General features: G+C 39.4%; 1 protein-coding gene across 2 annotated transcripts in view; it reads left to right on the forward strand.

The window, feature by feature from the left end:
- The window catches only part of Fndc3a (fibronectin type III domain containing 3A), a 136,155-nt gene that overhangs the window by 95,199 nt on the left and 17,900 nt on the right, over window positions 1-23,056 (forward strand). For both annotated transcript variants that reach the window (XM_057785943.1, XM_057785944.1), the window contains 11 exons: window positions 706-940; window positions 5,151-5,420; window positions 6,937-6,995; window positions 10,686-10,843; window positions 10,948-11,007; window positions 11,961-12,099; window positions 13,903-13,956; window positions 16,351-16,475; window positions 17,631-17,805; window positions 18,887-18,973; window positions 22,069-22,207. In XM_057785943.1, the coding sequence (XP_057641926.1) occupies window positions 706-940; window positions 5,151-5,420; window positions 6,937-6,995; window positions 10,686-10,843; window positions 10,948-11,007; window positions 11,961-12,099; window positions 13,903-13,956; window positions 16,351-16,475; window positions 17,631-17,805; window positions 18,887-18,973; window positions 22,069-22,207 (1,501 nt within the window). The remainder of the gene's footprint in view (window positions 1-705; window positions 941-5,150; window positions 5,421-6,936; window positions 6,996-10,685; window positions 10,844-10,947; window positions 11,008-11,960; window positions 12,100-13,902; window positions 13,957-16,350; window positions 16,476-17,630; window positions 17,806-18,886; window positions 18,974-22,068; window positions 22,208-23,056) is intronic.

A 23,056-nucleotide genomic window follows, 5' to 3' on the forward strand; every position in this document is an offset into this window, starting at 1 on the left:
GGGGTTCCTAATTTCGAGATAAAAGCCTTAACCTTTTAGGCATTCCTGTTTGTCTTTAAATAAAGGTCCTGTGAGGTCCAGGGAATTTATTATTTTCTTAAAAATTGATTCTCAGAGCTGTAATCCCTTGGAATGTGACAGTATGGGGCGGGGAGGATTTTGGTTGTTGGCTGTGGGTTTCTTCAGACAGGATATCACTGTGTAGACCAGACTAGACTGGAACTCTGTGATCCTTTTGCCTCAGCCTCTGGGTACTTGGATTTCAAGTACGCAGCACCACACCCTGCTCCCTGCTGGTCTCCAGAGAAAGAAGAGTATAATTTTAAGCCCCAGCGTCACATGTGCTTTTCTTAACTGGGGCCTAAGGTGTCTAGTATGCTTTAGTCTTCCTACAACTGGTTTTTGGTACCCCTTCAGTCATGATACAGAAAAGGAAATTCCTGACCCCATTATGCCCAAACCAGTCAATGCATGTCATACATGGTCATTCATCATGTAGCCAATCCCATCAGTATTTTAAGGTCTGGTTTAGATAGAATTCTTATTCTATAGAAGGACTACTTTGTTGTTCAGTGCTGACTACATTTTTTTCATGATGACTCTCTGTTTTTTGAATCCTAACAGGACGGAAGTTCTTACTGTGTACGTTGAAAGAGTGGCTTACTTTCTTCACAAGAGGCTTGTAACCTGATGTTCATTTTGTAGGTTATTGAGGACAATGGTGTTCGAAGAGTCATCGTGGTTCCGCAGTCACCAGAGTTTCATCCTGGTGGCCACACAGTTATCCACCGTTCCCCACATCCTCCTCTGCCTGGTTTCATTCCTGTCCCAACCATGATGCCCCCTCCACCACGCCATATGTATTCAGTGACTGGAGCTGGCGACATGGCAACACAGTACATGCCACAGTATCAGTCTTCACAAGTATATGCAGATGTAGGTAAGATATCTCAAACACCTCTGCCTTGTAGAGTTGGCACTCCCTTACTGGATATAAAAGATGTTCTCTTCGTGTCATGTAAAGGAAATAGCACATGATAATGATAGCACAGTGGTTTTCTGTTACCAGGTACTATTAAGCAACTTTGTCTTCATGATGCAGCAGGTTTCTAGCAAGGAAGTAAACAGAAAATCAGAAAATTAGTGTCTTAGATCAGACAGAGTGGGGTTGTGTTAGCCAACAGGTCTCCTCGGAGGAAATTTTTAGCAAGAAATAACTGGTTTTTTTTTTTAACCTTAAAGGCTATGATGCCACTACAAAAAGTTGCTGGGTTCTGTGAGGGATTGAGATGATAAATGAGCTACAACCTCTGCCTTCAGTTAATAAATTGCTGAAAAGACAGGACTAACAGACACACACACACACACACACACATCTTAGTAATAATCTTATTCTTTGCTATAGCTTTAAACAACATCTATATACTTGTAGCTCAAATTTTATATCTTCTGTGAGAATCTTCTCTAAGCCCCAGACTTGTCTGTCTTTCTAATAATCCTTCCTGATCTGTAGCCAGAACGTAGCTAACATCAGTGTAAATCAAGTCTGTACAGCACAGTCTCGGAATAATGTGCAGAGCTATAGTTCCCAGTGATGGAAAGGGAAGGGAAGGGCGTACACGCATACACCAGCTAAGGGGTGGCTCTTTGTTAGGGAGCGTGACACTAGGCCTGAGGAGCTGTGAGTGCTAAGTCTTCTAGTCAGTAAATGCCTCCCTCCTTCCCGTTCACGTGTCCTATGGCTTCCCAGAGTGGGACCTAGTGAAACACTCCATTGTTAGCCATACCGCTCCTGAGCTTGAACTTCACTGAATGCATTAGCTCATGTCATCTTCAGAAAAACTGCCAAAACACAGGAGGAGGAGCTGAGCTGCAGAAGGACTGGTCTTTACAAGGTCACATTAGTTAGCTGCTGGGGTTTTCATTCTCAGATCCACTCTGTTATAAAATACATTTTGTTTTCTCCATGATTACTGTTGTTATTTTATCTTTCATTTATAAATGGGGACTAATTGTGGTTCTTAGGTTTCAGTGGATTTTTCTGTTTACTGTGTTGTACAAAGAGTGGAATTTTTTTATATTTTCTCTACAAATTATCCTTTATCTGAAATGTTTTCAGATTTAGATATTTCACATGCACATGTACACAAGATACACACAAGGTGTCTTAGGGATGGGATCTAAGCAGTGGAACACAAAATATTATACCCTGATGATAATTTCCATATAGCATTTAGTGATCTTGCACAACCCATCACTGTCCAGGTATGGCGTTTCCTATTTGTATCTTATCAGAACTCAAAATTCCAGGCTTGGGAATTTTTCAAATTTCAGCTTCTTAAATTAGGAATAATTATGTAAGTCTTAGCTATTTCTACCCTCCCCAGAAGAAACCTTCACCCATCAATAGTCTGTCCTGGTTTCTTCTTTTGCCCCCAACCCTTAATCTACTTTCTGTCTCTGTGTTGTTGCCTGTTCCAGACTTTGCATCACATTGACATGTGACTAGCAATGTATTTACAGCGTTTAAAGTGTTTATGTGAGATGTGATCTTTCTCCCTGGTTTTTATCTTAGGGCTCATCTATATTATGACATGCCTCTCATCCACTTGGTGGTTGAGTTGTAGACCTGGAGTGTGTGCATACCACACTTCGTTCATCCATTCATTAGTTGGTGACATTTGACACTTAATTTTTTTTCAAGTAAATATAGAATATACACATTTATTTGTGAAGTTAAGCAAAAAAACCACGTGTATTGTATATGTGTGTATACAGCTTTAATATATGCATATACTATATGTTTTCAAAATACACATTAATATATTTTACATGCATCTTTTGTTGACATTTTGTTATATTAATTATAAATGCATCACTCATTTAAGGATTCAGGAAGATATAAGCTCTTAAAAATTTAAGAAATTTATTTATTTTGTAGCTTTTATTGATTCTTTGGATTTTACATCGTATATTCCGATCCACTTATCTCCCTGTCCCCTCTTATCTGCCCTCTGCCCTTTCGGCCTCTCCCCAAAATCAAAACCAAATTTAAAATAAAAACACAAAACCAAACAAAGAAAACTTTTATCATGGAGGCTGTAGAGTGGCCCATTGAGTCTCACAGTCTGCCCTTTAGTTCATTTATCTTTACTTGTAAGTGTTCTTTGCCAAGAGTCATCAGTCTGGCTCAAGGCCTTTGGTTTCTGCCACACCATCACTGATGGGCTCTTACTGGGACTCCTCTTGGACATCCTGTTGTCCTGTGTCATGGGATCCTGATGTTTCGTATCTGTAGATTTGTCCCCTCACATGTTCCAACATTTCATAGATTTGGGGGGTGTTGGGGTGGGCCAACTCATAGCCCTGGCTCTGGGCCTGGGTGCTGGTGAGCTGACCCAGAGGGCTTGAGAGCAGGAGAGATTACCTCATCCCCCACCCCTCCTCACCCATTACCCCCTGCAGCAGGGGAGGAAGCTAGCCCCAGGGGTTATAAGAGTGGGAGAACTAGCCCTGTCCCTCATGTGCTGAAGTGCAAGAAAGAGTGCATTCTGCTTTCTCTTGTATTTCAGCACATGAAGTGGGCAGCACACAAGAGCTCATCCTGTTGTGGTGGGCAGGGGCACAGGTGAGCCAGCCCTGAGGGCGTGAGAGCAGGAGAGCTGCACCCCTCCCCCATATGCCCACTACAGCAGTCGGGAGAGGGCCCTGTACCTTGCCTGGACAAAATAGTGGGTCTGGCCTGGTAATGTGAGTGCTGGCGACCTGGATCTGAGGACTTGAGAGCAGAACTGACCCTGCTCATCGCTGCAGGACGCATAGATCCAGATTGTGCTAGAGAGCTCGCCTGGGTAATGACTGGAGGGCTGACCAACCCAGCTACCACCCAGACAGTTGACACTTTCATTGCTTGCCTGTGAGTGACGCTGTGAGAACATTGCAGACAAGTGTCTACATTGGCACTTTCCACTTGTGAGTAGAAGAGCCAGGCATGTGGGAGTAGGGCTTGGGTATGTGTGAATAGCAACTGCCAGGCTGATTGTTCACTGATCCCACCATTTACTATCTCTACCGAAAGTGTGTGAGGGTTCCTGTGTTTCCACACCCACTATCCTTCAAAACCGTCTTGTTGCCTGTTTTATTCCATTTTTTGTTTTGATCCTTTTTCTTATTTTGTTAATGCTTAATGAATTTGCATGTTCATTCTTTAGTGGAGTTGGCATTTTGTCCTTATGTCATATGTTTTGTATAGCCCAGATACAAGTCCTTCATTAAATCTATGGTTTGCAGGTATTTTCCCCCATACAGCCTTTCACTTTCCCTTAATAGAAAAAAGGGCCTAGTTCCAAGCAGGTCCTGTTTATTTTGCTTCATTTGTGCTTTTCATGTCTTAGCTAAAAAGTACTACCAAGGTCATGCAGATATACCCCTTTGTTTCTTTCTAAGAGTTTCATAGTTTCAGCTACACCTTGGGATATTTGATTCATACAGTAGTGTAATATAAAGACATACATTTATTATATATGTAGCTATCCACTCCTGTTCTTAATATCTAATTTTATTCTGTATATTCTTATGATATTCATTTCAAGAACATTATGCTATTTTTAAAGAACACTGTTAGGTTAAAATTTTTCTTTACTGTGGAACTCGTTAGGTTTTTCTCTTATTTTCTTCAGTACATATTTTAAATAGAAAATTAAAAAATAAATTTTACAGTCCAATTAATTTCTGTTTGCTAACTCCTACAACATTTTTAGTGATTTTTTTTTCTTTTTTAGAAGAAAATTATAAGGAAATTTAGGTCAGAAATGTCTCCTTTATCTATTTTATATGACTGAGATTAAAAGAAGGTTGAAGAATCAGACACTGAAAAAAGAGCTGTGACCAGGTCGGCCTGATCTCCTTTCTCACCGACACAGCAGACCATGCTGTTTCTCTGCAGAGTGATAGTTGGGAAGACGGTAAAGAGATGTCTGTGTAACATAAATAGAGTTGTAACCAAGTCAGGAATCTTTATTTCTGTTAGTGGAGACATAGAAATGGTTTTGTTTTGCAAAATCACTACTCATTTTATAATAAATTGTACATGATATAATAGGTTTGTTTGGAGAAAGTGGTATTTTAACACTTGTGTTTCCTTCTTCTAGATGCCCACTCTACACACGGCAGGTCCAACTTCAGAGATGAAAGATCTAGCAAGACATATGAACGTCTGCAGAAAAAGTTAAAGGATCGCCAGGGAACACAGAAAGATAAAATGAGCAGCCCCCCACCATCACCCCAGAAATGCCCTTCTCCCATAAGTGAACACAACGGACCCATAAGAGGACAGAATGCCAGTGGTGTGAACGCAGGGTCAGCGAAAAACAAATCGGGGCGAGGGAAAGGTTGCACACAAGTTGATTCGGAAATAGAAGGTACTCTTGATGCATCTCTGATATTTTTCATCATTTAAACTGCTAAAATTATACCTTACCTTTCAGCTGTCTTATCCTGGACCACATAAATTCATAGCCTAGCACGCCCCTAACTGAGAAATATTTTAGAATCTAAATGATTGCTAGACAGCTACTTTCACATTTAGGAAGTCTCAAGTAATTTCACATCATCATAAATGTGACTAATTAACCAAGATTCCATTTCTTCTGTTTCCAGTCCTTTGGTAAGGCTATCTTGCCTTTTACCAAGGCTTTATTTTCCCAGCCTCTTTATATATGAATACGTGATAACTAGTATGTCATAAACCAATCTTCTCTGCATGTTCCATAGTTAGAATAGAGTAATCGCCTTTGCTTTAGAAATTTATTCTTTTTGGGCCCTTCTCCTAATGTGTGGCTGTCACTGTATGAACTTGGTACACTTCGTTTTAACGTGTATTAGACTCAGTTCTCTAAGGTAAATACAAACTAGGGTAACAGTAGCCTGTCTTCCATGGGTCTAGATTGTGAGGTTCCTGCCCAGGTACTTTAACTATAATGCTAAGCCTCTCACTGATGCCTATCTTAATTTCCATAGATTTCCTTGATACTGTTACCTGTTTTAACTTCTAAAGGTAGACCACACTGTATTTTCAGTTTCATCAAATGTGCCAATGAGGCAGAATAACATTCCTTTTCACAAGCACTAACACTGTAGTTCTCTCAGTCCTTGAATGTACTTGTATCTAAAGTGGTACTCCTAATTCTTAGTGTGTTGGATTATCCAGTGATGTAGCTGATGAATGTGACAGCAGCTAGAACGCTCCCAGCTTTTGGAGCAATATCAAAATTACTGTGTTCACCTTCATCTTCCTTAACATTTCCATTCCTCACACTTTGAACAATGCTTTAATGGCTTTGTGGTTTGTGTGTTAACATTTACTAACATGTTCTCCAGTTTTTGAGACTGCTTGAATATCCTTTTCTGCACTGATGTCTCAGAAGAGTTGGGCTAAAGTATTTTGTCAATGGTTGCTCTAAGTTATAGCAGATTACCTCTATCTGGGAGACCATGGTTAAATAAAAGTCAGGTGTAGTGATGCATACCTGTAATCATAGCCCCTGGGAGGCTGAGGCAGGAATGTTCCAGGCCCTCTTAGACTATACACTGAGACACAGAAGAAAAGTGAAAACAGTGGTGTAAGAATGGCCAACAGGAACTTTCCGGAATGAGGGGTTTTTGCAGTCAGGAATGAGAGTACACTTTAAGAAAGGCCACTGTTCAGGTGGCTGTGCACATGCATACTTGCATGCATACAGCACACATACACACATACTTACATGCATACAGTACATGTATTGTGCTCTTGTAAGTGGTAGGAACAGCTGTAATAGAATTTGAAGCAGATGAATGGTGAAAACTACAGATTCCTGTGTGTGTATAAGGATAAAAACTAGAAAACAAGTAGAGGAAAGAGAAATTTTCATTTAAGTTTTTTTAATTTTTTTTTTAAAGAAAAAGATGAAGAAACTAAAGCACTCGAAGCATTTCTTTCCAACATTGTCAAACCAGTGGTAAGTATCTCATGCATTTTTCTTGCTATTTGGTATATTCATGTAGAATTTTGTCCTTTTCATTCAAGCTTTTATTTTAACTTTGTAGTATTGTGAGACCATTTGTAGCGCATCATGATATGAGTATCTAAAAGAGGGACCCTTCCTCAGTGAAGCATGGCTGAGGCAAGGAGAACTTGAGTATTTCCAAGGTCCTCATCATAACACTGCTTACAACCAAATACGTTAAAAAAGTATGTATGAGAACAGAAAAGACTTACTTCGATAAAAAGTCTGTATGCATCCCAATGGCTGTGATCTGCTGGGAGAAGCATTTACATTGGCTATGACAAAAGATCAAGTATTGATGCTAAGTGAAACTTTTTAAAACCTTTAAGCATAGGAAGTTCGCCACTGTTAATTAAAAGAATCAAAGAAGTGTCCTGTGGGTCACATTTCCACTGTAAAAACTACACAAGAGAGACATCCACTGCGGCATTAATGTCACAGAAAGTGGAGCAAGAAATGCATACATTGTGATGTTTATACTCAACAAATTATGAAAGAAGAAATAGGCAAAGGTGCTTTTGACAAAAGTTAAGGGGACATACTAGGAACCAAATTATTTGGACATCATAACTATAAATAAATCAATAAAATAGTCTTAGAAAAAAACTTTCTGCAAAATAGTAAAAACATCAAACTATCACAGTATCTGTTCTGATTAGTTCTTTTCTTCCTCTGCTTTTTAAGTGCTGTGACTGCATAGTTTTCCCTCATTCTAACTTCTCTTAGGAATGGAGCCTGTAGATGGAATAAACAGAAAAGGAAATTCTTATCTCATCATAACAATAGCTCACGTTTGCTGGTGTCAGTCTCTTCCAAGTATTTCAGATGCACTTATGTTATTTAATTCTTATAGAAGCTCATGGTGTACTGTTTTCCCCATTTTACAGATAGGCACTGAAGCAGATAAGTAAGTAGTAATGAGCCCGGGTTGGAGTCCAGGCTGTCTCCAGCTCTGTCCTAGTGCTTCTCACTGGGTCCGCCTGAACAGGATGTTAGGAATCTTAGCTTGGCCATTAAGTTGCTACAGTGTTCACCGTCAGCCTGAGATGCGTTCCTGGAATGGTTTCTTAGAGTTTTGGGTGGTGCAGCCGCCCATGTGTGTGAAGTGATGCAAAGATCATGTCTAGATGGCCTACAGTAGGCCTGTCCATCCCAGGCCCTCCAGGACTCCTCGTGGGTGGTTTTGCCATGATTATGAAAGATAGTAGAATAAAGAAAAGCACTTTTTTTTTTTTTTTTTTTTTTTACTGTGGCACAGGTTAGAATAGAAATTTAAGTGAGTTTACTGGCAGCATCAAATACTTCAGTCTTAAAAATAAAAGTACCTTACAAGCTGATGTTTAAATCCAGATCTTCATTGTGTTCTGCAGGAGAGCTGTGGGTGCTACAGAGTGCCTCGTCTGCCTTTAGCTCCTGTCTCTGTGCCGTGCCTACTAAGGAAGGGGTAGAACTGTGCACTAAACCGGGGACTTCCAGTAGCATTTGGCATTGTTGAGTTGCCTTCTTCCTGCCAGTTCAAAAGCTCAGTCCATTCCCATAGAGGATATGTACACTAACCCAGCCATCTGTAACACACAGCTGCCTCAGCCTCCTGAGACAACTGAGGTGCAGCAGCCATGGTTGTGTGTAAATCATGCACGTGGGGATGTGCAGAATGTAATGTGTGCAGGAGAGTGCCCCTACCAAGCAGGCGCCATGGCTACTGTGTCAACCTTCACTCTTGCTGTGGGAAACTCTATGTAAAACAAACCAGAAGAGCAGAGGCAAGATTTGTGTCAGAGTGATGTAACAGCACATGCTGGTTTTCTTAGGTAATGTTAAAAGTGGGCACAGAAAGGACGTTTTAAAGCAGTCATCTTAAGACTGTTTACCGACATTATAAAAAGAAGTAATTTAGTAAAATAGGGAGCCCTGTTTAATAACATTTTTTTAAAAAGGTAACCAGGATTTTTGGTAGTTTTGTGTGTGGTTTTGCTTGCTTTGCTTCATTGAAATCACCATATTAAATGTATTTATTCATTCCATAAATATTTGACCCTGTACAAAATGTCATTTGCTATGATTGGAACTGGAGATGAACTGGAAAGCAAAGTGTGGCCTCTGTCCCTACAACTTTCTTTAATAAAATCATTGTCATGTGGTAAATGTAAAATTATTAAGTGTGGAGGTCAAAGAGATGAAGAGGAAAGGAACAGTTGTTGCTCTTGGAGAGGACAGGAGTTCAATTCCCAGCATCCTCGTGCAGTTCACAACAAACTATAACTCCAGCTCCAGGGAACTTACACTGTCAAGAAAATGTAACTGTTAGGTGTTGCGGATGGGCAGAAGGTGTTGAGCACTGATGCAAACATAGTAGCATGTAAAAGTCACTAGATGTGGCACAGCATACATATGCACACACATAAATAGAATAAATGCTGACTTGTTTAACTCAGCTGCACACTGTAGGAAAAGTCAGTGTGCATCTCACTTCAGAGCAAGCTGTGCGTTCAGGGTTGGTGGCCTGGAATGTTGCTAAGCCTTTCTGAGGCCATTTCTTCCATAAGATAGAATAGCAGGGTGCTGTATCCTTGTGTGTATTGAACTGGCCATGCTGGCACCATTTTGTCTTTTTATTTGGGATCTCTGAAATTACTGTGAGTTTCGAAACCTAACTTTTCTGTTTCAGTCTGGAACTGAACATGTTTGCCATTTTCTCATTTTTATCTTTCTTCAGAACCATTCTCTGCTTTTATGAATTCTAGAACTGTCTGGCTCTAAGTTCCTTAGATCAAGCTCTCAAGTTCCTTTCTCATTTTGTGTGTGTTATGTGTTTGTTTCCTAAGACAGTCTTGCTGTGTGATCCTGGCCGTCCTCAAACTTAAAGTCCTCCTGCCTTGGACTCCTGAATCCTGGGAATGTTGGCGCACTATAGGGCCGCTTAAGGATTATTGTTGTTTTTTCTGCTGTAACATTTCTGGAAATCTAAAAAAAATACTGACATTTCTGTCTCGACAGTCTTAGTCACAGTCTTTCCAAGTTCATTTCCTGTTTAGTTTTATCATAATATGAGCCGACAGGCACAACACCCTGTCTCACAGATTCAAACATGCCATAGTAACCCAATGATTTCTAACTGTTGTCTTTATTTTTTGCCTATTCTTTTTGGCCATCGTCAGTTTTTTGACCCACCTTACACAATCACATCAGTTCCCAGCTCCTGCTCACGGTTGGGTTCAGTTCTGATTTCTCAGTTCTCTTCATTGAGTGTCATTGAGCCCCTTAAACCTTCCGAATGTTCTTCCTATAGAAAGGCAGGTGTGCTTGTTTTGCCTGCTTCAGAGGGCAATGATAAGCAAATGAGATGGATATGAAAGTGTATTATTTCTGATGTGGCATATAAGAGGAAACAATTCTAGCTGGTTTCTAAATCAGTATTACTTGGCTCTGCTCCAGAAACACGGCTGCAAAGACATCCTGAAGAATACACAAATGGGATGTTTTGCCAGCAACTCTTTAATAAAATTGTTTGTTCTGCCGTGAGCTATTTGTGTAGATTCAGACTGCTGCGTCTGTGTGGCTCTGTGCCCGTCAGCTAGCCCACCGTTCCTTGTGCGCGCATTTGATTCGGAACACTGTCACCTGTTGGTATTTGTTCTGCAGGCCTCAGACATTCAAGCAAGGACGATCCTGCTCACCTGGTCACCACCTTCCAGTCTCATCAATGGGGAAGCGAATGAGACAGCCGTACCAGAGCTCTGCAGTTATGAAATCCTGCTGTCGAGCACTGGAAAGGAAGGGAAATACAGAAGTGTTTATGTGTAGGTGTTTTCTGGTCCTGCTCTTCCCTGTTACATGGGATAATGGGGTGTGATAAAAGGTGTATTGCTAATTGTGCTGTTACATTCTTTTTTGCCTGCCACAGAGGAGAAGAAACAAGTGTCACTTTGAATGACCTGAAACCAGCCACAGATTACCATGCAAAGTAAGGACTGTCTTCTTGACTGTGCTTTTGTTGTTATCGGGAGTGGTTTCCTTTAAAATCTAGAATGAATATGTGTTAAACTAAAAATGTGGACTTTAATTTTTGTATTGGAATAATTATCATTTCTCAGTAATCCCAAAACATTTCAACATTGAATTCAAGTTTAAATGTTACAGTAAAGGAAGGGGGATGCTAATTACCCTTTTTGTGGACGAAGGGTTAAAAGGACTCTGTAGACAATGGCTGCAGTATTTGCTTTAGTAATACACACTTGCCCTGCTTCTGGAATGTTTATACACAGAATCATAAGCAATAATTGTTTACATTTCTGTGTATTACTCTGCATCATGTCTTGGAAAGAACTTGGGATATTAAGACTCTTGGGATTCCACAACACTTAATAGAAGCAATTCAGATAATGCCTTCTGGTTTTCTAAGTATAGTTTGTTAAGTTTTTATTCTCTGTCCTCCCCATCAGGGGCCCAGTTGGAGTCACCCTATTTTTTAACAGAACATTTTTCTTAGAAACGTTAACATTTTCTGAACTTCCACTCCAAACATCTAACCTAATGTTTTTCAGGCTGGATTGACACTGTTATTGAATCATAAATTGTGTGTGTGTTATAGTCAATATTTTTAAATCAATGAAATAGAATCAAATAGAAGTATCAGCATATTAAGAATATTATTTTGGAATATTATTACTTTTGAAAGTGTGTATGTGTGTGCACGTGTGTGCAGAGACATTTCATGTTAACACTTAAAGTATCTTTCTTACTTTGACTTAGAGTAAAATAAAACCCTTGGTTTATGCAGTTTTTAAGGGATGCTCTTTACTTCTAGATATTACTTTGGTTTTCTTGGTAGGCTGTTTGAAAGGCACCTTACTACTTGTATATATGTAAAGTTGATACTGTTGAAAGTAAAATGGATAAAACTGTTTTATCCCATAGAGTACAGGCAGAGTCCAGTTCAGTAAAGGGAATTCCCTCAGAAGCTGAGAGCTTTACTACCTTGAGCTGTGAACCTGACACACCCAATTCACCGAGGATAGCTAATCGGACCAAGAACTCACTCACCTTGCAGTGGAAGGTAAGAACAGTCTGTAGAGTATTCTAGCTAGACATTTCTTCTGTTTTCCTTTCTCTGCCTTATATTAAATGCCAATTATATTTGGAGACCAAAAGAGTGTTCAGTTAAATATCTTGTTGTTCTCATTGTACACTAAAGTAGGTATTTGCTTTTTAAGCAAACAACTCACTCTGTATAGCCAAAACCAGCTTGTGGGAGAAAAGAGTTTATTTCCTCATAGAGGTTACATGCCTATTATTGAAGGTAATCAGGGAAAAAACCATGGAAGAACACTGTTTACTGACTTACTCCCAGTTCTACCTGCCTAGGGATGGTATCACCACAGTGGATTGGGCCCTCCTACATGAAGTATCAATCTAGAAAATGCTGCATGGATGTATCTATAAGCCAATCTATTGACTGGAGTCTTCTTTAGTTGATTCTTCCTCAGATTGCCTGTGTAAAGTCAACAGTGGAGGCTGACAGGAGATGCCCCTTCCATACCAGGGACTTGGGGACTAATAGTAGAGTCTTTCATGTGTTGGACAAACATTACAACTGACTTCCATCCCCTGTACTCCTCTCTCTTATTTTAAACTTGCTGTCCTCCTGTCTCAGTCGTCTGAGGTAGAATCCTTGGAAGGCGTCATTTCACCTTCTTATGACTTGAGTAAAGGTAGAATATGAAGTTGATGTGATAATTCGACAAGTGTTGTAAACTCTGCACATAATGGTCTCCTCCAACTTGGAGGGAAATGGGAAGGTAATCCTCAGGTTATTGAAAATGGACATTCTATCTTCACCCCCCCCAAAAAAATTATGAAAAGTCAACATGAGGATTTAGCAGCTAGATTAAAGCAATCTAGAACAATGAACTCTTGGGAAATGGATATATACCTCCTCCCTCCTTGCTGCCTGTGTCTTCTAAGTCCCTCTGCTATTGAAGAGTTGGGATTCCCAAGATTCTTTTCTTTCCCCCTTCTCATTATGTTCATCTTGAACCACTGTTGCTGTGTCAGTCAGTGCTTCTCTGACTCACAATATTTGAAATGTTTTAAATCCAACATGTTAGGAGCCTCAGAGTCAAGTTTCTGCAGATACAGAGTTGTAAGGAAGTCATGATCTTTTGTTCTATACAAGTGGGTTGAAGTTGTAGGAGGGAAGCTGTGAGAAAGATTAAGATTCTCATTTCAGTGGTTAAAGGCTGTGGTGCAGTGCCACGGGGCCCTCCCCAAAGCTGAAAAGATGACTGAGTGGCAGTCTGGGGTGATGGCACATTGTGTCTAGCAGCAGGAATCCCAGCACAGCCCTAGCCTGTCTTTCCTTCTGCAGCCTAGCCCTCTGTTCTTTGATATATTACAGAATATTCCATTTACATTGTGAGATGAGTTATAGTAAAAAATGGTGGAAATTTAAACCTAATGTAATCTCTGGGCAAAAGGAATGTTTCTAAGAATCACAAAAGTTAGAATAGTTCTTGTTAAAGGAGATTCAGAAAAATGTTGATGGCCTCTTACTTTGTGTTTCTACTTTTATGTGTATAAGTATTTGCCTGCTTGTATTTATATGTAGTGTTTGTGTCTGTTGCCCCTTAAGGAGAGCATTGGATCCCCTCAACTGGAATTAGGGAAGTTATGAGCCACCATGTGGGTTCCGGAACCAAACCTGTGTCCTCTGTAAGAGCACCGATTGCTCTTAACCACTGAGCTAGCTCTGTGACCATTTTTAAAGTCTAAGTCATAGAGAACATCTGTGACATAAAGTAGATTCCTTATTATTTATGATGACTAATTTCTTTTTTTCTTTTTTCCCTTGTTGTTTCAGGCACCCTGTGACAATGGTTCTAAGATCCAAAACTTTATTTTAGAATGGGATGAGGTAAGTACGTTGATTCCTTTTAGTGATTAAATTTAGGGGTGTATCTTCAGACAAAATGTTTATATCTGTTTTAATTATATATTTTTAAAGAAATTTTTATGTGAATGGGAAGTAGATGGTAACGTGTTCTTAGAAAATCTTAACAAACTGAACTTCCCTATGAAGGAGAATGTGTGTTTTCAAGCAACCACCATTGTTTACTGCTCTATTTGGTGATGTGCATCTGGGAGACTGGGAACTAGACATGAGGCAGACTACAGTCTGATGCAATAGCCAGTGTTATTTAGAGCATCCGACAGTTTATCACCTGAGTAAAGGGTACAATCAGAAGGACAAGCACATGTGGCAAAGCGTGTCTTTCCATAGAGATACGTAAACAAATAAGAGCAGTGGTAGTGAGTAATCTGAAGTGAGCTCACTCCTCTCTGTCCCACCTAGGAAGGGCACAAAAACACATTCCCAGAATATCCCATTTTATGGAGGAACAGAGGTCACAAGACTCTTGTTCACTTGAAGTTTTCTCATACTCGGAAATCTTCTCATATAGATTCGTTCATGGACCCTGTTCCAAATCACCATTAAAACAGTCACTTAAGGAGCTGGGAATATAGCTCAGTGGTAGAACTTACCTAGCAAGCATGAGGCACTGGGTGAACACACACACACACACACATACACACACACACATACACACACACACATACAAATACACACATACATACACACACATACACACATACACACACACACGAGTCATTTTTATGATTATCTTAGGAAAAAACATTATTTATTCCTAATGTCAGCCTTAACAGCAAGATTATTTCTTTCCTATGGCCTGTATAACAAATTATCATAAACATGATGACTTAAACAACATCTTATAGTTCTGAAAGCCAAAGATAGCATACTGTTTTTACTGGACCAAGAGTTCTTTCTTGCCCTAGCCAGTTTCCTGTGGTCCATGGCTTTGTTGCCGTTCCCTTACTCTTCTGTCTTATCCTGCCTGCTCGTCTCAGGAGGCTCTCTGTGCTTTCATTTGTGGCTCTTCCAGATAATCCAGGGCGACCCTCTTTCTCAAGACCCTTAATCTAGTCACACATTTCAGTCCTGTCACCATGCAAGGTGACATTCAGAGACTAGGGATTCGGTTCTGGGTATCTTTGGCCATCACGACAAGCACAGTGGGCTACACATATCAGTGTGATCTTTTCCTGGCAGTTATCCCATTCTGTCTTATTACTTACAGCAGGCAAAGAGAAGGGGGCAGAGAGAGTGGGAATTCTATTGATAGTGTGGGATTCAACAGTATATTAAATGAATAATAAAGCATAATTAAGAAGGTTTTGTTCCAGAAATCCTAAGAGAATTCAGAATAGGGTTGCTTTTCATAGATCTCAAAAAATAAACCACATCCTCTTGATAAATGATAGGAGGGCATCTGAAAAAGTACAATAAGAATAGAAAGTTAATTCACTATAATAATTTTATACATTATTAAACAAGGCATTTCTGATTAAAAACAGCTAAAGATATCATTCCATATTATATGAAATTTTTTATTCAAGAAGTTGTAATTAACTTAATGACTTTAAGCTAAGACTGAGGACACAGTCATAGTGTCCCAACTAGAGAGCAGATATCACCATTTTTCAGAATGTGTATGATTTTGTGCTTGAACCACACAGTAGACCCAGCTAAATACCACTAAAAATAATAAGACAGTTCAGCTAAACAGCCAGATGTAGTCCTTCTTCAGAGAAAAGTATGTGGCCCCAGCTGCCCTTGACTGAGGTACAAGAGTGGAGAATAGGTGGGAAGAGAGAGATGCTCGTTTTATTTCACTCCCAACATTTCTAAACTTCCAGTTGTCCTGAGATAGCCTAACTTTCCTCCCTGTGCTGGATAATTGGGCTCTTCCCTTTTCTAGACTTTTTCAGTGTTAAATGTAAGCAGCCACTGCTCCAAACCTCTTAAAGACACATAACAGTGTCTAGGAGGAGGTTAGGGACAGACTTCAAAACTGAGTTAAAGAAAAGTGATCGCTTGTCTACCTGAGAGATCAACCTGTCTCCATAACTACTTGTCCCCAGGGAGATTATACGGTCCGTACCTTATGATAGCCAGGAATTTATCACTGGCTAAAACACCGTATTTAATTCAAGAGGCTGTGCAAGGCTGCTTGAAGAGCTACTTCTGCTCTTAGAATTCTTCACCTGAAGTCAACCATACATAAGGCACCTAGTATCTCAGTCTTCTCTGAAGATCCATGACAAGTGTGTCAGAGTGCTGTTAATGTATACTCTACCAGCTAACAAATATCACAAAGGAACTGAAGTGCATTTTTTCTCTTGATAGTAGTGCATATGAAATATAATAACTAGCCATTTCTCCTAGGGGAAAGGAAATGGAGAATTCTGTCAGTGTTACATGGGCTCACAGAAGCAATTTAAAATTACCAAACTGTCACCAGCAATGGGTTGTAAATTTAGATTATCAGCAAAAAATGACTATGGTATAAGGTAAGACATTTCGTAAAAATATATATGTATATATATTTGATCATCTGGTCAGCTTCATATGTATGATTACCCATTGACAAGTTTGCTTTATTTTGTTAATACCATTATGGTCCAGCAAATCCAAAAGAGAATGTCTTAGTGACATAGGGGTGACAGGAAAAATTAAATTCAACAATTTTCCAGCCTCAAATATAAATGAAATCTTTACATGTCACTCAATAGGCTTTTTTTTTTTTTTGTCTTTTGGTTTTTTTTTTTTTTTTTTTGCTTTGTTTTGTTTGTCTTTTTAATCGTCAGATGTATATTTTCATGGTTTTGTTTAGAATCTGGTAGGTTTTCTATCTTCAGTGCTCAGTACAAATAGAAAGTTCTTCCTCCCCATTTAATTTTGAAAGGCCCAAATTTCTGTGGTTGATTTGTGAATGAAATAATAAAATCATTTTTAGGGTCAAAATGGTAAACAAGCTGGGCTGGATTAGTATGGTTCTTAGTTAAGGGATAGTCAGTAAGTGCTACAAACTGTCATGTCTGGGTTCATTTTCTCTGTTCATAAAGGGTCTCCCTTTGTAGCTCAGACAATCCTGGACCTTGGACGAGTCCTATTGGAATTCTTTATTCTTTGCTTTATTTTAGAGATTCCACTGCTCACCTTTATGGGAGTTGGTGGATCTAATCACACCGTTTGCATTTTCCCACATGAAATGGCGTCTATGAGAACTGTCATTTCTGCTTTATTAGATGGCATGTGGATGTGTGGTCGATGTGTACAGGGAGGGCTTTATGTGTTCTCTTTCCTGCAGACCACTGTGTAGTTTTGTTTTTCACTGACTGGATACATTCACTTATAAAAGTTTAAAAAATACAAACATAACCTACACATTTGAAAGAATACCAACCTTTTGGTGTCTGACCTGGTTACCTTTAAGACATTTGTAATCCATTCAGTTTTGGTTTTCCAGAGCTGAGACTGTTGCTCAGTGATAGGGCTCTGACTTAGCATGTTCAAGTCAAGGATCTGGATTTTAGCCCCATCACAATAACAGCAACAACAAAACTTAGAAATTTTATTTTGAACAAATACCATTAGTGGGGGTGGAGGCTTTTTATCAATAAAAATAATGTTTATGCCTTTTTAAAATTCCTCTGTTCCAACAGTGACTTTAGTGAAGAGGTCTTATACTACACTTCAGGCTGTGCCCCCTCTGTACCTGCTAGTCCTGCACTGACCAAGGCTGGAGTCACGTGGCTGTCCCTACAGTGGAGCAAGCCCTCAGGGACACCATCAGATGAAGGAATTTCTTACATTTTAGAGATGGAGGAGGAAGCCTCAGTAAGTATTAAGTAGTTTAAATAAGAGCTGAGGTCATATTGGTGCAGCATTAATCCTAATATAGTAGCCGTCACTATAGGAGTTAGCTCCTTCTCCAAGTCATGTCAGACCTTGCTTTGCTCTTGCCTAAGCAAGACTGGGAAGGAAGTCTCAAACTCTTGAGTGTGTGTGTGTGTGTGTGTGTGTGTGTGTGTGTGTGTGTAAGAGGTCTGAGGGTTTGCAACTGCTGAAGTCTATACCTACACTGCCAGGACACGTTGCATCTTCCAGCCAAAGTCAAATGTAGATTGACTAAGAAATAAAGGGAACGTCACCACGGTCTTCAGCCTTCTGCGTAGAGCAGTTTCAAAGTAGTGCCGCCCTTCTCCATGTAGCATTCAATACTGCTTGTCGACGTACTGCAGAAGAATGAGTCACATGGGAGACTGTGTAAGACACTCCAAATCTAGTTACCTGTCTCTGCTGGCCTCTAACCAAACAGAGCTTCGTTTTGAATTAGAATAGGTCACAACGGCACAGTAGTAAGAATATACTATAAATTTTTACATTGTATACATTTAAATGGTGAATCATACTATATTTTCAATTGTATCTCCACTTTTGATAATTTTCAACATAGGAGCTAATACGGTTATGAAATATTGTCACTGGGACTTTAAATAACAATATTGAATCCAAGTTGTACCTTAACTCCTAGTGCGGTGAACCATTTATTTCTCCACTTCAACACAACTATGTGTGCATTCAGGGCAAAGTAAACATGTTAAAATTTATGCATGGTTAGTTCTTGTAGCATCTCTTGGAAATTTGGTTCTTAAAATTGCTTTATTGATAGTGAGATTGCCATTGACTCCAACATAATACCTCTCAGCTCTTAAATTTACTGAGACCAAGTAATCTCAATTCTTCTTCAAAAAGTTCTGTAGCATGTTTAGGTTCAGTCACTCAAGGCAGAAGAAATCAAGTTGAGAATTCCATTCGCACACAATCAGAGGTGAAGACAAACCCAGGGCTTCATGAAACTGTTTCTCCTCGTTGTTCTACAATTAGATATTTGATGATAATTGTTTTCTCTTTCCAGGGGTACGGTTTTAAGCCTAAATATGATGGAGAAGATCTTTCTTACACAGTAAAAAATCTGAGACGCAGTACAAAGTATAAATTTAAGGTAAATTTTAAAAGTCCATTAAGAGATGTATTTCTTGTTTTTATTGTTCTTCTTAAGTTAAAAGCAAGTACGTACTTCCATTGTGTATTCCTTTGGTTTTAAATGTTAAGTAATTCTATCTTTTCTGGTGGGCATATCTGTCTTTTAACTTTTGTGGTATAATAATACTTCTCAAACTTCATGTACTTTTATATTCAAAACCAGCTTTAACATTTTGTGTTATGTGATATACATATTTAAATAGGCATATGAAAGCATACCCAGTACCATTTGGCATGTCGTGCTAGACAGATTCGTTATATACTGTTACTGATAAACCCGCAAAGGAGGTCATATCTACCAGTTTCTTAATTGCAAAGTTGTTCTTTGCCCTTTGGCTGGGCATTTTGTGAGTACTGTGTCCTATGCAAACACTGTATTCCTTACCAGGGTTTCATACTCGTTTTAGTGCCCTTTGGTGACTCTTGCCTCAGTCTATTCTTCCTATGATTGATAATGCTAAGTGGTGATGTTTTCACTATATAGTTCTTCCTTGTATCGCTTGCTTGCTTGAGGCAGTGACAAACTTGGAAGCTTCTGGAATTTCTCTTTCCTCCTCTGGTATCATTTTAGGATATATTTTGGCTTTTTAACTTGCTCAGCACTTGAATAATTTAATAATTAGAGTTAATAGAAACAAACCTAAAATTATAATTCAGTGCTTATTAGTTGATAACTTAAACATCGATATTTTTCTACCAGAGCTCATTTAATCAAATCATTTAAGATAAATGATAGAGGGCATTATAAATAGCTTTCATTATTAAAAAGCAAACATAAATTTTGGTATTCCGTCAAAATGTTTTAAAAAAAGAACCTCAATGATAGGAAATTTGATTTATATAATTTATTAAAATGTTATTTGCTTTGTCTTATTGTATAAAGGTTTATTTAAAAATCTAATGACTCTGGGTCATTTCATTTTCCAAATACAGCTTCATATTTGTAAGCTTTATAAAATACCAAGGAAGTGTGTGCTTTGAGTCCAGTTTTCATAGTGATGCTGTCGCACAGTTGGGGTCTTAGTCATGATTGTACCAACAGGTTTTCTAAGGAGAACAGTACCAGTACTTTTTATAATTTTCTAATTTATTAAATTCTTAGAATGCTAACTATTCTGTAATTGCCACTGACCACATAAGCAGACACACACAGATGTGTGTTGAATTCTTCACTGGTTTAGTACATGAAGCAAATTTCTATTTGAAACTTCCACTGTAGCATTTACTTCCAAATGGCAAGGGAGAGGAGCTAGCCAGATAGTCTATTTGCCTATTCCAAGTGACAGGCTTGGGATGGAGAGCATATTCCCAGGTCACCTCTTTTGTACATTGTTGATGGAGCGGCGGGCTGCTTCCCGCCACCTGGGAGGGCTCCTGGCCACCTGCTAGCTTTACCCAAAATAATTACATGGAAACTCCTACCCCTACAGTACATGAACATCACTGGGTCATAGAAGGATATGTGTGGGCTCACTAACGAATGACAAGGAGGAAGCTGCCATCAAAGCTCAGCAGACATTCAGTGTCATCTGAGACCTTGTCCCGTCCCTCTACGAGGTCAGGAAACTGCAAGGGCCGTGTCCTAGCTGCCCAGCTGCTGTTAGTGCTGGAATGGGAGGTCCCTAGAGCAAAAGAGAACAGTAGGAAATGCAAAGTGACCCCTGCATGAAGTCCTAGCTACTCAACCTTTATTTTTAATCTGCCATGTGCTAGGGAACTTGCCAAGGGGTTTTGAATCATTAAATCCTTTTTTTTTTGGTCATCTTTCTTTCATAACTTGATGCTGCAAGCTCTTCTCTCAGGAAATTCTATCAAAATAAAATCTTAATACTTATTTTTAAAATCCTGGAATACTGAGGATATTACAGACATATTTATTTAAATACACTCCTTCAGGCACTGATTACGTAACATATTGTCATAGGAAGCAGTAAGAGCATGCTTAACATAAACACTAGAGCTTGGCCCTGCGGATAGTGCTGGGACATTTACAGTAGTGATAGACAGTTAAGACTCTGACTGCACATCTTTTCAAATAGTAGATTGAAACAAGACAGCAACAACAAACGAGGCTTTGCCACCAGGCTTCTAGAAAACTGGATTTCCGGAAACAGTTTCTCTAGTAGTGAGGCTCCTGAAGGTGGGGCGCTTTGACCTGGAGCCTGACACCTCTGCTGTAGCAGCTGCTTGTTTGTGAAGCAGTTGGAGAGAAGTCGGTTAATTCCCATCTACAGTAGTAGGTTTTCCCTGAACCAAAAGAAATGCAGGGCCATGTGGAGTCAGTGCCAGACCTTTAAAGAAATAATGCCAGTATTTCTCAAATTAATCTGCAAAATAGAGACTTGGGGAGCATTTTATGATCATAATCATTTTATGAAGCTACTATTACCTTCACACCAAAACCGCACAGATATCTAAGAAAAAAGATTATACACCAATATCCTTTATGAACATATATGCAAAAAATCTGAATAAAACACTTGCAAACTAAATTCAAGAACACATCAAAAATTTTACCCAGCATAATCAAGCTGATTTTATCCCAGAGATGCAACTGTAGTGCAGCGTACATGTATTGATAAATGTAATCCACCTTATAAACAGACTGAAAGACAAAGACCACGTGATCATTACATACAGAAAAGTCCTTTGACAAAACCCAACACACCTTCATGATAAAAGTTCTGAAGGGGACTAGGCATTCAAGGGACATACCCTAACATAATAAAGGCAATTTGCAACAAGCCCACAGGCAACATCACCATAAACAGAGAAACATAAAGCATTTCCACTGAAAATAGGAACAAGACTAGTGTGTCTGCTTTCTCCGTACTTACTCAGTTCATTGCTTAAAGTCGTAATTAGAGCAACAAGACAACTGAAGGAGATCAAAGGGATACAAATAAGGAAAAAAAGAAGTCAACTGACATACACTGAGGGAAACATGAGCAAAGGACCTTCCTCCAAGGCCACATCTCCTAATAGTGCCACTCTCTTTGGGGACCATTTATTTCAGCCCACCACACAAAGATTAACTCTCTATTCTCATCACAGGTCATTGCTTATAACTCAGAAGGTAAAAGCAACCCGAGTGAAGTAGTGGAATTCAGTACCTGCCCCGATAAACCAGGAGTACCTGTGAAACCCTCAGTTAAAGGAAAGATACACTCACACAGCTTTAAAATTACGTGGGGTAAGATGTTCCTGTTTTATTTTGTGTTTGATTAAAATAAATAGGAATTTTTTCCTTGTTTGTAAATTTTTTTTTTTTGGTTTTTCGAGACAGGGTTTCTCTGTAGCTTTGGTGCCTGTCCTGGAACTAGCTCTTGTAGACCAGGCTGGCCTCGAACTCCCAGAGATCTGCCTGCCTCTGCCTTCCGAGTGCTGGGATTAAAGGCGTGCTAGAGCAGTGTAGACCGCCCTTGTGAAAGTATTGGGGTGCCTTTTGCTAGAAATTTACTACGTTTATCCTTAGAAGGAGAAGAATAGATATAAGGAGCTAGTTCAAACTCCATGTTCCTTTTTTATGGGTGTTATGTCTAGGTGGATAAATTATTGTTACATCCAGCCATGCTCAAACAGTGGTCCTTCCTGTGGATTGTTAGGTGTTGTACCAGCCTATGAGATGAAAGGCCAGACTCACAGGAAGTCGTTCAGAAGACAAGGATATTGTTGATGGACACAATTTCCTGAGTTTGTGTTTTTTCATGAAAAGCACAAGTTATGTCATTTGAATCCACCAGTTTACCATAAAGATGCATTTGTTTTCCTGTTAAGTTTGCAGCATGCTGTTGGTGCCAGTTCTTGATAACATTGTGCTTGTGGTGTTTGGGTAACCGCACTAACTCAGGGTATTCAGATAAAAAGTAGGTCCTCCCTTGAGGATCCATCTGTTGAAAGCTATGGGTACACAGATCCTAACCAGGTTTGGTACTAAAAGAACTGGGGAGCCCCTGTGAGAGGACGAACAGGGATAGCTCTGTGTGAAAAGGAAGATGCTGGCCTTGGAGTCAGCTGCACCCGAGTCATCTTAACTCTCAAA

This window comes from Chionomys nivalis, chromosome 12 (assembly GCF_950005125.1).
Source record: "Chionomys nivalis chromosome 12, mChiNiv1.1, whole genome shotgun sequence".
NCBI lineage: Eukaryota > Metazoa > Chordata > Mammalia > Rodentia > Cricetidae > Chionomys > Chionomys nivalis.